Here is a 15,115-nt window from a genome sequence, read left to right on the forward strand (position 1 = left end):
GGAGATAAATGATACAGAAAAGAATATATACATATATTTATTACATATCCCTAATCAATATATAGAATTAAATTGTAGAATTTCTCACATCATACAAATCGGAAATGATTTGGATGACAATGGAATAACTTGTGATATATAGGATTAAAATACTTTTCACAATATAGAATTAAAATACCTGAAGTACTTCTAAAAAATAACAGCATTGCTATTGTCTGTGTGTAATATAACATGTATAATTGCTTATTTTTATATTGCTACATATACCATATTCATATTTTGAAAGATAAGAACAGTAGGTTTGGAAAAGTTGTTTTCTCAAAATTATAAAGAAAAGAAAGGCTCCTAATGACACTCTCTAAAATATAAATAAATATATCTCTAAATGAGACTGTCATTGTGCTATAATGTAAAATCATAATAAAAAGCTAAACAGGAAGAGAAGAGGTTCTTTTCGTCTTTTAGGGGCTATTAACATCTTAATATTTATAACATATTATTTACAGTATTTAAAACAGCACATCATCGTCGCTCTCGTCGAGCAGATTTGTAGCCTCAAAATCATATCCGGATGCAATTAATACTGCTCTTTCCGCTTCAAGCTACAACCGATTCAGATTTTAGATAATATATAATTAGTAATTGATAAAGAATAAATTAATTAATCGTACCTTCGCCTTAGCGATCTTCTTCTTATCTTGAATCTTTTTCAACCGATAGAACTCTTCTCTTTCAAGTTCGTCGAGCTCTGAAATAATATAGGCTAAAGTTCTTTCAATTCGAGGGATGATAACATGTTCAATAGCATTAACACGCCGATTCGTGATCTTGATAACTTCGTCCAGAGTGACGAAACTCGTCTGTAGCGACGCCAGTTCTACCAGCAATTTCACTGCTCGTTGATAGTTCTTTTTCAGTTTGGCCAATTGTTGACCACCTCTTGCCAGACCTGCTAACTCATAAGTATCTGTTCCATCCTGATAGGATTCGAATACCGGTAGATTCACACCAGCAACATTATCCTTCTTGGAACGAATTTTGATCTGTGCTTTTGTTACATTCTGCAGAACCACCTGATTGAAATCTCCTGTAGCAAACTTTGCTTCCGCCAATGAAAAGGCTGCCTCCTTCATTACTTCGCCCATCAAAGTTTTGGTCTAAAAAATGAAAAAAAATAGAGATGTAAAAATAGATAAGAGAGATAAATAAGAAATAGATTACAATCACAAATAAAGATAATAAGGATGTAGAAAAAGTCAAATAAAGAGACTATAAACGGAATTAATAATAGAATAGAATAAAATAAAAAATAAAAGAATAAAAAAGTAGAAATACTAATATAATATAGTAAAGTAGTATAGAAAGATAAAATTAATAATAGAATTAATATATTTTATACTTCTATAATTTTTCCCAAGATCATCCTGAAACGCATTTGCAATGCATCAGCCTTTTTCTTCAGTAAGCCATGTCCCTTTTGCGCCCCTTGCAAGCGAGATTTCATCAGCATCTGGGCCCTAGAATACAAATACATAATGCACTATTGTTTTTATACTTAAAATATATTAGATATTTTTACTATTCACACATAAATATTGTGTCACATTATTAAATATTTTGTGTAAGAAATAAATTTTTGTCAATTAAATTTTCATACACAAAAGAAGCATTTTACAAGATAGAACAAATTGAAAATATATATTCATACACTTAAACATCTGAGTCTTCTTAAATTGTCCTATGCATAAAACATATCTGTGATTACAATATTCTTTAGGAATAAAGCATTTTTGTAGTGAGATAAAAGATAATCAAAATGTTTAAAAAATTGTAAATAAATGTTTAAAGAATTATATAATAATGCTTAAATATTTAAAAGTCTTCTTAACAATTGAAGACGGGGTTACACCCAGTATTCCAGTATGTTTTAAAGTGAAATTTTACTCGAGAACAACTGACAATACACGATATATGAATGAAATTGTTGAATTTTCTTAATAATCAATATGATAAAATAAAACACTTACCCCCTAGAGGGGAAAATTGGTAATTTATCTTTGCCTGACATTCTTTCGACTACTGTGCAGCAACAGACAAGAACGTGATTGATCAGCTGACTCGAGAAACCGGAAGTCGTGACCGTCGTGTTTCTCTACAATGGCGCGCGATTGTAAAGGTAAAATCATGTGCCTAAAGCTTAATTTAAAAAAATAAAAATAAGAAAGAATAAAAGAACAGAGATATGTATAAAGCGCAATATAAGTTTGATTAATATTTGACAGATAATTTCTGTACTAAATATAACTTAATACATATATAACTTTATTATAATGAATATACAAAATGATAGCTAAAAATACATAAAGCAGAGAGATCTCTGATATTTTTGATAAAATAAATATCTTTAATATATTTCTGTACACAAAAAAATACAATATGGTTTAATATAATACAATTTGCCCAGGTTCTAGAACTTGTCGTATATTCATATTAATCCGAGCTTCGACGATATAAGTTCGCGCCTTCCGCCAATCATCGTAATTGTACGTAAAAGTTTCACGATTGTCCTCGCCATTATCGTCCCATGGTATTCTGGACGCCGATAAAATTTTCGGCACTCCGTGATACCTCAAACGAGAGCTTCCCGACATTATCACTACATCTCCACTCCGCAGAAAGATTGCGTTAGCTGAATCTTCCTGTTTCGGCCCACCAATTAGAAAAATTGCTGTCTGTCCGAAACTTATAGAGAAAAGTGGCGCGGCCACATTCATCTCCGAATGATCTGTGTGCCCTGCCAAAGTTGAGTTCATACGGTAATAATTTACAATTGCTGCTTCTGCTTTAAAGTCCGAGAAAGCTAATGTTTTCGCCAAAATGGATGTTAAACCGGATAATTCCGCCGGCATGTCGCTCTTTGAGTTTTCGGAGTATAATTTTGTGTCCCAATTATGATGATAACCCAATGTTGACCATCGTAGTTTAGGTAGAAGAATTTTCGCTCTTTCCGACATTCTGGTAACAAATTAAAGTAATTAAATATCGATCTAGATGTTAATATAGATTTTTTTCATAATTGTATATTTAATCAATATAAAGGTCTATATTATTGATAAAATTAATTAGTAAAAATTACTAGTATTAATAAATTTAATTCTATAATTGTTCTTACTGAAAACATATCTCCCACCATGTTTCATTAGCTAAAATATTATGAGCGTCTATATTTAACTTGTATGGCTCCTTAGAATAATCTTTCAAACATTTTGTAATCCAGTATCGTTGACCGTTTGGTGTAAATGGATTCTGAATAAAGATAAGCCCTGAAAATAATAAGAGAAATTCAGGGATATAGACTATTAAATATTAATTATAATATTTCATGAGAAAAGACAATATTGTTACTTAGGTCTTAATCGAGGATTAAATATGTATGATATTTCACAAAATACTATTTTATGGACAATATTAAAAAATAATTTTAATTATTGTAATGTGTCACACAAAATTCACGCACCGGGAATATCTAGCAATTCGTAAATCGTCCATTTCTCCGCTGGTTTCAATCCAAAATTATCCTCGTTCTGTTCGTCACTTACGTTTGCCTCGATCTTCCTAACCTAAAATAACATTCGTGATTAGTCATCGAAAGAGCATGTCAATCGCGATATTAACGTACTCTAACATGATCTGGACTTTCAAAATCGATCACATCGTCGAAATTAGGTGCCGGATTTCGGCTTTTGTAATATTTGAAACTATCTCGAAACATCTTCTAACAACCTTGCGAGCCGCCATATTTTCCTCGCGTTTCGTATTTTCTCCGTGTCACGAGAGATGGCGCCTGCGATCAAATCTTGCGCCATAAAATTTCCACAATTTCAAATATGTAGACGGCTTTGAAATCATGTTCATGTCAGTACACACACCAAAAAGGTTATAAATAATATATACAATCATAAAGATTACGCAGAGAAAATATATAACCACGTATGTATATAATGTTTAATATAAAATGATAAAACAATTTTATATATAATCATATTATTAAATATATATTCCATATAAACGTAAATCTTGCATAAAAAATTACAAAATAAAAATTCATATAAAGAGATTGTAAAAGCAAGTGTAACACAAACATGAATATAGAAATTATTTTAACTTAAAATGTAAATTGGTAGCGGTAAAAGTGATAAAATATGTCGAATATGTTGATTTAGGGAGGAAAGGAACTTGATTGCCGTTTTACATAGAAGATAATTCGGTTGTTAGATCATATGTAATTTGTGTGATGGAGCATATCGACATATGGTCTGACTAAGAGCGGAAAAACGTACTCGATGACAGATAGACACGTAAACCATGCGCCACCCAGCATTATTACTCAATATGCTTTGCATATCTTCATCGAGAAGAGATCGCATCGGGAAAGTGTGGCAGTTTTTCTCACAGTAACGTATCCAAAGTTTTAAAGATTTTGGAGCCAATATTTAGAGCCTCTGAATCAAGTTTCGGAAATTTGTTTATAATTAAAACATAATTTCTTTAATAAGCAAAAGATAATTAATAACAAAATTCTCTCTGCTCAATTAAACGTAGATTATATATTAGTATTAGAGCAAGGCAAATAAATTTCTCTAAAAATCAAAATATCCTTAAAATTTATTAATATTTATTGTAAGATTTATTATTAATAGTTATTGAGAATTTATATTATTTGCCAATTTTCTTATTTTCGCAAAGATTATATTAAAATATTAATCAAAGATTATGTTTAAACATAATTATATGCGATTTGTGAGAAAAATATCGGTTTATTTCGCGATTTTAAATTACGTTTTTTTTAGGAATAAATAATTAGGGATCTCTCTGTATTTTTAAGGATTCTCCAGGAGATTTAAAACATCATTTATTGGTAAATCTCCGCCACTGTTCTCCCGGCGTGGCTCGTTTTATATGCCGGCGCGCGCAATAATCGTCTGTGACTAATTTTAGCGTACGATTTTCGCATAATGCAACATTGCCGGGAACGGCGTGATTTCATAGAGTAACAACGAGTAGGGCAGGACACTTAGCACAGCAAAGCAGCACCTCTCAAGGCTTTTCGAAAGCCTACCGCGAGTAAATTAATAGACGCGATAGGCCGCGGTAATAATGATCGTTCATTACCCGTCGCGCTTCTATTCGCCATAAATCTCACCCACCCACCTAACCTGATCACACGCTAAATCTGTTGTTCATTCGCACACCTGTGATCGATGGTCGCATCGATCCAATTTGAGCATCGACCCAAATTTCCATTGTAGAAAAAATTAGCTATCATAGAGATTGTTATTAATTAATAGAAGGACAGGATTGCAGGTAATCGTGGCCAGAGAATACAATAATCTTAGATACTTAGATATTGACAAAATTATTAATTAGAAAAAGTCTGTAATCGGTTTAAAAAAATTTATTATATAATATTACATTTTTTATAAGTTTTGGTATCTCGAAACCAATATGAAGATATCGAATGTCTTTGATTCATAATGAATCTAGTAATTTTAATCGCGCCTTTATTCACGCATATTAAAAATCGAGTTTTAGCCAATTTGTATCGCATAGTTATTCGATATTTTAATACATTTAATATATTTATTGTAATTTAATTTTTTTTAAATATATAATTGCCACTATTATCTCAAAATCTATTCCCTACATAAATGTAATTATATCTTTATTAATTATTAATAATAAATCTATCTTTTATAAGCGAGCTTTGATTTTGACGGATATAGAGGTTACATTCAATTCTTTCTCTTTATACTCTGTCTCTCTCTTTCTCCCTTACTTTTCAAGCAACTAATTATAAATGTAAAAAACTTTTGTGTGTCGCCAGGAGATCGACGTTTCTGGCAGTATTAAGTACTAGTCTAGGAGTGCCTACTAAGAAGCGCGACACGCACGCGTATTGAATATACCGGCGTGGTGCGGCAAGGGAGCGGAGCGCGTACTCTCCCTGACAGTTTCATGTCAACAAATGTCGCGGACGTGAAGTCGCGCCCAGCCAAGCCAGCCGCAGCGAAGTCCGCCGGCGCGTATTCGCGAGATTCGCGCGGTCGGCCAATCGCGGATACGTGCGACGTCACCGGCGGCCAATCAGCGCGCGATGCGGTGACGGCGCGAGCTAAATATAGCCGGTATATATCTAGGCCGGTCGCGACCGCGAATTATCCACAGTCGCGCGCCGGCAGCCGACGAGGGAGGACTATTGGATTACGAGCGAACGGAGAAGTAAGTGTGTGCGCAGTGCGTGAAGTGTGGACGGCATCGGGCACGGGACGTTACAGAAGGTAAGTGTAAATTCGACGACGTGGGCGTGTTTCTAAAAAATCAGAGCGTTAATTACGCGCGTAAACATAAATCTTCGTCGTGCGAAATTACCATGAAGATTAGGTAGGTAGGTAGGTGCTGTCACGGCAAAGTTCAGAACACGTGTTTCATTCGCGCAATAAACATTTGTGTTAGCAATAAACACAGTTCGTTCGGCTATTCTCGGTTCGTATGGCTAATGTGTCGCGTCTGATGCTGGCGGATGAACGGCGAATTGTCGTTTCGCGATTTTTGGCCACATATAAATTTTCGAGAGTGTGAGAGTGCACGGCCAGAACGGCGTGAAGAGAGCATTGTGTGGCGTGACGTTGCGCACGTGAAGCGACCGAAGCGCGCGCATTCGATAACGTCGCGCGATCAGTAGAGTACATTCGCTTTAATGGCATTCTTCACACTTCTTTCTTCTTTCTCCGGAGCTTCAGTTATATGGTGCTTAATACGGAACGTGTAAGTAAAATAATTAAATCTAGAGTTTTGTCGGCAAGTGCGCTTTTACGTTGCGCGTCATCGAATAACGAATTTTAATATATTGAAAATGATGATCGATAAAAGATCCGTCTTTTCAACTACAAAGTTTTACATTTTCCCGCGCTGTTAAAATTAAATAAGTATGTATAAAAACAAAAATAAGAGAAAACTGAAAATGCAACTGAAAAAAACGGATTTGAAAAATTAACGACTAATATTATACCTATATTATTATATCTTATATCTCAATAAAGTATATTATTGCCAAAGAATTGTCAGTATAAATAAATAATCAAGTAAATAAATATTAATTGCAACATTACAAATGACAGAAGGATGAACAGAACAGTCATTTCAAATCTGTACACGCGAGGTATCGAGATCGCAGAATTATATTCGATGTATCGTGGCCGGAGAGAGATAGCGGCGATGTATTATTACGTCTTGATGTTATACATTCGATAAGGTTATTACGTGTTGGATTGACATAACGCCCTCGAGATCACTCATATAGGTTGTACTTTTGCGTGGTCTCTTGCAATTTTTTGTCCGAAGCGATTAATATCTGTCGCGAGAATTTTTCGAACGAAACATTTAAATCGCGAAAATTTAAATTGAAGTACTTGGACGTTGCCAAATAGATCGATCGCAATTGCAATTTGAATTGATTTACGTGGGCTTTATCGTCGTGAGTTTTTCTCTTTATACTCTGTCTCTCTCTCTCTCTCTCTCTCTCTCTTTCTCCCTTACTTTTCAAGCAACTAATTATAAATGTAAAAAACTTTTGTGTGTCGCCAGGAGATCGACGTTTCTGGCAGTATTAAGTACTAGTCTAGGAGTGCCTACTAAGAAGCGCGACACGCACGCGTATTGAATATACCGGCGTGGTGCGGCAAGGGAGCGGAGCGCGTACTCTCCCTGACAGTTTCATGTCAACAAATGTCGCGGACGTGAAGTCGCGCCCAGCCAAGCCAGCCGCAGCGAAGTCCGCCGGCGCGTATTCGCGAGATTCGCGCGGTCGGCCAATCGCGGATACGTGCGACGTCACCGGCGGCCAATCAGCGCGCGATGCGGTGACGGCGCGAGCTAAATATAGCCGGTATATATCTAGGCCGGTCGCGACCGCGAATTATCCACAGTCGCGCGCCGGCAGCCGACGAGGGAGGACTATTGGATTACGAGCGAACGGAGAAGTAAGTGTGTGCGCAGTGCGTGAAGTGTGGACGGCATCGGGCACGGGACGTTACAGAAGGTAAGTGTAAATTCGACGACGTGGGCGTGTTTCTAAAAAATCAGAGCGTTAATTACGCGCGTAAACATAAATCTTCGTCGTGCGAAATTACCATGAAGATTAGGTAGGTAGGTAGGTGCTGTCACGGCAAAGTTCAGAACACGTGTTTCATTCGCGCAATAAACATTTGTGTTAGCAATAAACACAGTTCGTTCGGCTATTCTCGGTTCGTATGGCTAATGTGTCGCGTCTGATGCTGGCGGATGAACGGCGAATTGTCGTTTCGCGATTTTTGGCCACATATAAATTTTCGAGAGTGTGAGAGTGCACGGCCAGAACGGCGTGAAGAGAGCATTGTGTGGCGTGACGTTGCGCACGTGAAGCGACCGAAGCGCGCGCATTCGATAACGTCGCGCGATCAGTAGAGTACATTCGCTTTAATGGCATTCTTCACACTTCTTTCTTCTTTCTCCGGAGCTTCAGTTATATGGTGCTTAATACGGAACGTGTAAGTAAAATAATTAAATCTAGAGTTTTGTCGGCAAGTGCGCTTTTACGTTGCGCGTCATCGAATAACGAATTTTAATATATTGAAAATGATGATCGATAAAAGATCCGTCTTTTCAACTACAAAGTTTTACATTTTCCCGCGCTGTTAAAATTAAATAAGTATGTATAAAAACAAAAATAAGAGAAAACTGAAAATGCAACTGAAAAAAACGGATTTGAAAAATTAACGACTAATATTATACCTATATTATTATATCTTATATCTCAATAAAGTATATTATTGCCAAAGAATTGTCAGTATAAATAAATAATCAAGTAAATAAATATTAATTGCAACATTACAAATGACAGAAGGATGAACAGAACAGTCATTTCAAATCTGTACACGCGAGGTATCGAGATCGCAGAATTATATTCGATGTATCGTGGCCGGAGAGAGATAGCGGCGATGTATTATTACGTCTTGATGTTATACATTCGATAAGGTTATTACGTGTTGGATTGACATAACGCCCTCGAGATCACTCATATAGGTTGTACTTTTGCGTGGTCTCTTGCAATTTTTTGTCCGAAGCGATTAATATCTGTCGCGAGAATTTTTCGAACGAAACATTTAAATCGCGAAAATTTAAATTGAAGTACTTGGACGTTGCCAAATAGATCGATCGCAATTGCAATTTGAATTGATTTACGTGGGCTTTATCGTCGTGAGTTTGCAGTTGCTCAAGGTCACGACGCCACAAAGTAGAACTTCGCTGCCATCATAGTTGCAATGTTGCCACAAGAGCTCGTGAGAAAACACACGTTAATCACACGTCTTGTGTGTGCTTGCTCCTATTCGCTAACAAAATATTTGAAGAATAGGAAGAATAGGATTTTAAAACTTGTTTGTGTTTCATTTGAGATATGATTCACAAACATTAATCCAACTTTTGCAAAAATCTAATGCTTTTACAAAAATATACTGCTCATTTTTTTGACATATCATGCTATGCGATGTCACTTGTTCGTCATTATATAATTGGAGAGCTTTTTTCGAAACTGTCTTAAATACTTTTTCTAATAAATTTTTATGTACTTATACATTTATTACACATACGAATTTTTCACAGTTTTCTTGGAGCATTTCTTTCTTCAAAAGATGGAGATTTAAGACGATTAAATAATTAAATAATTTCTACTATTAAATAAGACGATGGAAATAATTTCTACAATATGAAAAAAACGTGTTGTTTAATAACATGTCACATAATAATATTGCTCTCTTTATAATGACATAATGTGTCATTATTTTATTATTATAATATTATTATCATAATAGAATGTGTGCAATATATAATTTGCTCAAAAAAGAACGCATATAAAATGTATTAATTATAAAAATTTATGTTTTTTCATATTTTCCGTTTTTCCCAGCTTTAGCCAAGAAAATATTCTCTCCAATTATATGATTAATATTGGATTTTCATATTAAAACACTATATTTACCTTAATAAAAATTATTTTTATTAGTCACGTGTGTAAAAAATATTAGTAATCTATTTTAGATCATCAAAGATTTATTTTTTGAAAAAAATAATTTTATAAGGAATTAAAAGGATTATATTAGATGTTTTTTGTAACTATTATTTTATTTTATTATATGTACATATGTTTTGTTAAAATGTTACATTCTATACACATCATACAATTACTGCTTTTCTCCCTTTTTATCTTACATTTATCTTTTATTGTCTCTGAACTTTCGAGCAAGTTCTTTCCATAAACCGATGCTCGCTAAAGAGAAGAAGTGGGACGAGGCACTCTTGTATATTGTGCACCTCACTCATGAATATGAATGTGCAATCGCCCGCGTCTACGCGCGTCTTTGAAGTTGACTATCTATTATCGCGTTTACGAGAGACACGCAGTTGCAACGAACGGACAGACAAACGAACGAAGGAAAGAGTAGCAACCGCGCGATTTGTGTGTAGTTAGTCCGTAATAAATTATTTCAGAATTTAGAACATCCGAAAATAATTTGTTTGTCAGAGAGAGAAAGAGAGAAAGATGTTCGTTGGCATGTATCTTTGACATATCGACATAACATATGATAAAAATCTCAATTTCGCAAACTACGTGTGGTCCTCCGCGTTTAGACATTAAATACAATGATAAGGCGGACCAAGTCTAATGTAAGATTAACGTGTCAGATATTTCGTCAGGCTAATCAGCGTCTTTTCATTAGATCTTTTATCTAAAATATATATATAAAGCCGAGAGATAAAATGAGAGTGAAATATCATCTATATATAATTAGTAATATATAATAATTTTATAACATCAACAATTAATATGGTGCCTTATATGAGACATATAGATGATAATTTTATATATATAAAGACAGTTATTTATAATTATTCTTTTTAAAGAAATTATATATTTAAACATGTGTGCATCTACATATGTAATTTTGCACAAGGCAGTTCAGTTTCTATTTTTTGCTCTTTGAGTGTCAAGTATGTATGTATAATAAATATGTGTTAAAAAATAGTCTGGTGTTTTATATATGTGTGGGTTTTATCTATAATAACTCGATGATAGCGTTGCCGGTTATCATGCATCTTTCTTTTGATGGAATAAATGAATCGGGTGCCGCATGGGATGGGCACATATAACGCGTCGTAAAAACCGTCATTAATTAAATTATACGATGGACGATAGACGAGTACCACTCTGTATACGATACACTTGTGAGATTATCGGATAAGATCGCGTGGGCGGGAGCGCTAAAAACATAACATCGATTTTACATCAAATTTTCTTGCAAAAAAAGATCTATCGTGTGTGTAGTATGTATATGTATGTCTTTAAAATGGATTATATATTAAAAAAAAAAAAAAACAGAAATTTAAAGTAGAAAAAATAAACATTCAAAAAATAGAAATTTTTTTTAAAGTTATATTATTGAGACATATATTTTTGATATTTATAAAGGAATAGAAGTGAAAAATTAAAATAAAAATGTTTATTGATACATATTTAAAGTAAAGCTTTTTATACAAAATATAAATTTGCTTTTAAAGGAATATTTTTTAAAGTCTCTGCAACACTACAAAAAAATAAATTATTCTTAAAATCAAGGACGCAAAAGAGAAGAAAATGAGAGAGTTAGAGAGAAAATTGGCAAATTTTTGCAGCACCTCTTTTATGTACTCTTTTATTCACTGAAAAGCCTTGGCATTAAATTGCATGTCTTTAATGTTTGCTTTCGTCGACAAACTTCCTCCGGCATTGATAACCTTTGCAGAATAATAATCTTATCTCGCGCATTTGCTATGCAAAGTTATTTGCAATCTCGCGAAGGTAACAACCTCGCGAAAAAGGTACTATTTGCTAATTAACGTTATCATCGTTAAAAAGTTAGACAGCGTGCGATGACAAAATAAAATTTCTTGAAGAATTTCAAAGAATTTCGACTAATTATTTTGATTGATAATTTTCAACTAAATTATATTAATTAATAATTATTTATAAACATATTAAATGTTGCTAATATTTTGTATCGCAGTTGTTCTATGTAGTTTTGGTGTTATGTTACTTGCACCGCGCGAGTGAACGCCAAGTTGGCGCCAGCTCGCCCATATATCGATACTGTAATAAACTGATTATTCTAGCGATGTTAAGCGAGATTATTAAAGTGCTATCGAATCGTCCTGCGAATATCTTTTTTTATGTCAAATATAAATCTAATATACTATATAAACACTCATTAAGCAAATAATAACTTTTGATATCACACAAAATTATATCAAATATATGTAACAACGCAATAAAAAAAAATATTATGAAACGAAAGCGTTACGAAAGAGTAAAAAATCATTGTTTAAGAATTAGAGAAGGATAATAAGAGAATAATAAAATGAATTTATTTCGGTATTTGCTGCGAAGAGACTGACAATTTTTTGCGCATTAAATATTTTTATCCAATTAATTCTTTATCTACAATTTTGTCAATTTTAAATTCACTGTAAATTAAACAAACAATTGTTTTACTATACGTTTTTCCTACAGTTTCGTAAAGAATGTGCTCCCTGAAGTAGGTATGCGAGAAACGTTTCTGTCCCGTTTGATGCGAAACATGCATATAATCATCGTGTGTCTTAAATCACACGCTTTGCCTTTGCTAATAGACGGCTATTTTCTCTCGTACTCAATAATTTTTGTCGCCTGAATGAGATGTTAGATGTGTTTTAAACATAGACAGCAGATACTTATTTATTCTAGAGCGAGTGTTTTATGAACAAAGTCTATAGTTTAACAAGTTATGACATAAACAATCATTTTCCTGCATTATTTTAATATTAATTTTAATAATACAATTATATTTTATTTTATATTATATAAATATTTTGGAATTTTTAAAGATTGATATAAGAGGAGACTTAAAAAAATAAAAAAAAACTTTAGTTTAAAATATTTTTTATTTAGATCTAATAATAAGATTATTTTGGAATGTATTCTTGAATTTTGCAATATTTTACCGTGATAAATGAATATATATAAAATAAATTGATGATATACACAATTGATAATATATTATTTATCATTAATGATTGCAAATAAGATCGGTATCGTCTAATGGCGTATATGAGTAATCTCGCGCGATAAAATCGCGATCGTAACAATATACGAACCGATACGTTTGTTTAACGCGTGCATCGTGCGGCGGAGGCGGTTTATCTGTGCATACATAAGGTGAATCTCCCCTTTTCCCTTCCTCCCTTCTTTTCTCGAAGGAGCTGTGTACTATCATTTCTCTCTCTCTCTCACTGTGTTGTATTAGCATTTTAAATTCAATCGCGAGACATTGACGCCCTTGAGCGCTAATGGACTCTTTCTTTATCCTCCTTCTGCCGTTCTGTCTCTTGCCATCGCGTCTCGATTTTCTTTCTCTCTTCCTCCACTTACAAATCCAGTTATATCATCTCGCGGCTTTGCTGTAAGGCGAGTGGCTCGTCATTGATAAATAGGCTGCCGTTTCTTTAATCCCAATTTTTTTTTTAGTACGCCGCGAAATCCTAAATTTAACTCTAACCCGCTTTTTAACACACGGAAAAAATATACAGGACGTTTTAAGGGAAATACGAAACGTTCAAGAGTTATCATCCGTCTTTTGCGAGCTTTTTCGATCAATTTTTTAGAGTAAATAGATAAAACGGAAAAATTGCATTCTCTTACAATTAATGAAAAATAAAACAATTTTATTTTTGTTGAAAATTTTGAAAGAGCGAAATTCTATGTTATGCTTATAGTTCATTTTTCATTCTATCTGTATAATTTTGTTCACATACTTGTTTAAATTATTATTATAAAACGTTTTATAAAAATTACTTATTTTTCACTTATATATAGACTATTTCTTAAAATTCTTTAGTTTATTTTATTATATTTTACTTATTTTGTAACTCACTCTTTTATTTTATTTTCTTCCATTTTTTTCTCTTATTGTTCGGTTTGTCGATTTTAATGTATTTCAAATCGATATTATTTAATCACAAATTAAATGTGAATTGTACGTGCATTCCAATCGTTTCGCTATTAATAGAAAATCGCATAGAACCGTGAAAATGCAGTTAATTTTTACGATTATTTTTAAATCTTTCTGCAAGTTCTTGAAGCCGAGATATCTCACAAATTCGCGCCTGTATACCGGCTCTTTATGAAGAAGGAAGAAGATGCGGGCTTGGGAAGGTCTTGATCCTCCATTAATCGTCTCTATTAAAGTTTCGTCTTTCATGTCTGTTTCCCCGAAAGGCCAGCCGTTCTCTCGATTCGAAATCGTCGTCGATAGATCTGATATGGCCGGCAAGGTTTGCAATTATGACTAATTACTTTGTAATTCGTACAACGTTTCTAATGGCATGTAGACAAATACAATAGAAGTTTGATTATTTGAACGTTATTTATTTGAATATTTGGTCATTCTCGTGCAGTGAAACATTCAATTATATGAATTGTGTTATCTTATTGAGACACTAATGGAACAAGCATTTAAATAACGTACGAATAATCATGGTTCTACTGTAAATCGCATTTAATGCGATCGGTAATAGAAACATCGAACCGCAAAATGTGTACCTTACGTTGGCGGATCATCCGTTACTGTTCGAAAAACACCAGGCTTGCACCCACCTGCGTCGTTTTCCACCCACACAACGTTTCCGAATCGCTTCATTTTCGTTTTACGCATATAAAGGAGCTCGATATCGCATTGTCGCACAACTTTGCAACTTTTTGTCTTAAAAAAATTTTCTCTATATCATTTTACAACATGTTTTGAATCATACAGTTTTATCGCGTGTAGAATTTTAATGATATCTATTTTCTTGTTTTACGCAAATACAAATATTTTTATTATACATGAAGTTATATTTTTAGTTTAAGACATAGAAATATATAGTCAAAGTTTTAAGTAAATATGTATATTTATATCATTACTATTTTGTGTGAGATACTTTCTACAATTACATGTTTAAAATATATAAA

At 33.5% G+C, this 15,115-nt stretch overlaps 3 protein-coding genes across 5 annotated transcripts in view; 1 reads left to right on the plus strand and 2 right to left on the minus strand.

Annotated features, from left to right (window-relative positions):
- Positions 1 to 23: 23 nt before the first annotated feature.
- LOC115243203 (V-type proton ATPase subunit D) lies at positions 24 to 2,170 on the minus strand. The gene is made up of 4 exons (XM_029819995.1): positions 2,028 to 2,170; positions 1,400 to 1,517; positions 672 to 1,157; positions 24 to 602 (listed from the first exon to the last, which is right to left on the minus strand). Exons 1-4 carry the CDS (start codon positions 2,066 to 2,068, stop codon positions 510 to 512), a joined length of 738 nt encoding a protein of 245 aa, XP_029675855.1. The 5' UTR covers positions 2,069 to 2,170; the 3' UTR covers positions 24 to 509.
- A 208-nt stretch (positions 2,171 to 2,378) lies between these two features.
- On the minus strand, positions 2,379 to 3,843 carry LOC115243205 (nucleic acid dioxygenase ALKBH1). The gene is made up of 4 exons (XM_029819997.1): positions 3,680 to 3,843; positions 3,518 to 3,620; positions 3,173 to 3,323; positions 2,379 to 3,015 (listed from the first exon to the last, which is right to left on the minus strand). Exons 1-4 carry the CDS (start codon positions 3,770 to 3,772, stop codon positions 2,442 to 2,444), a joined length of 921 nt encoding a protein of 306 aa, XP_029675857.1. The 5' UTR covers positions 3,773 to 3,843; the 3' UTR covers positions 2,379 to 2,441.
- Positions 3,844 to 6,165: 2,322 nt separating this feature from the next.
- LOC115243175 (activating transcription factor 3) overlaps positions 6,166 to 15,115 on the plus strand; it is a 30,574-nt gene continuing 21,624 nt past the window's right edge. Inside the window, exon 1 of one of the 3 annotated variants that reach the window (XM_029819951.1) lies at positions 6,166 to 6,338. The gene's annotated coding sequence lies outside the window, so the exon portion shown is untranslated. Of the gene's footprint in view, positions 6,339 to 7,926; positions 8,099 to 8,122; positions 8,586 to 15,115 lie in introns of those variants that run through there. The other 2 variants (XM_029819950.1, XM_029819953.1) reach the window with 2 other exon arrangements.

This window comes from Formica exsecta, unplaced genomic scaffold, assembly GCF_003651465.1.
Source record: "Formica exsecta isolate Colony F162 unplaced genomic scaffold, ASM365146v1 scaffold696, whole genome shotgun sequence".
NCBI lineage: Eukaryota > Metazoa > Arthropoda > Insecta > Hymenoptera > Formicidae > Formica > Formica exsecta.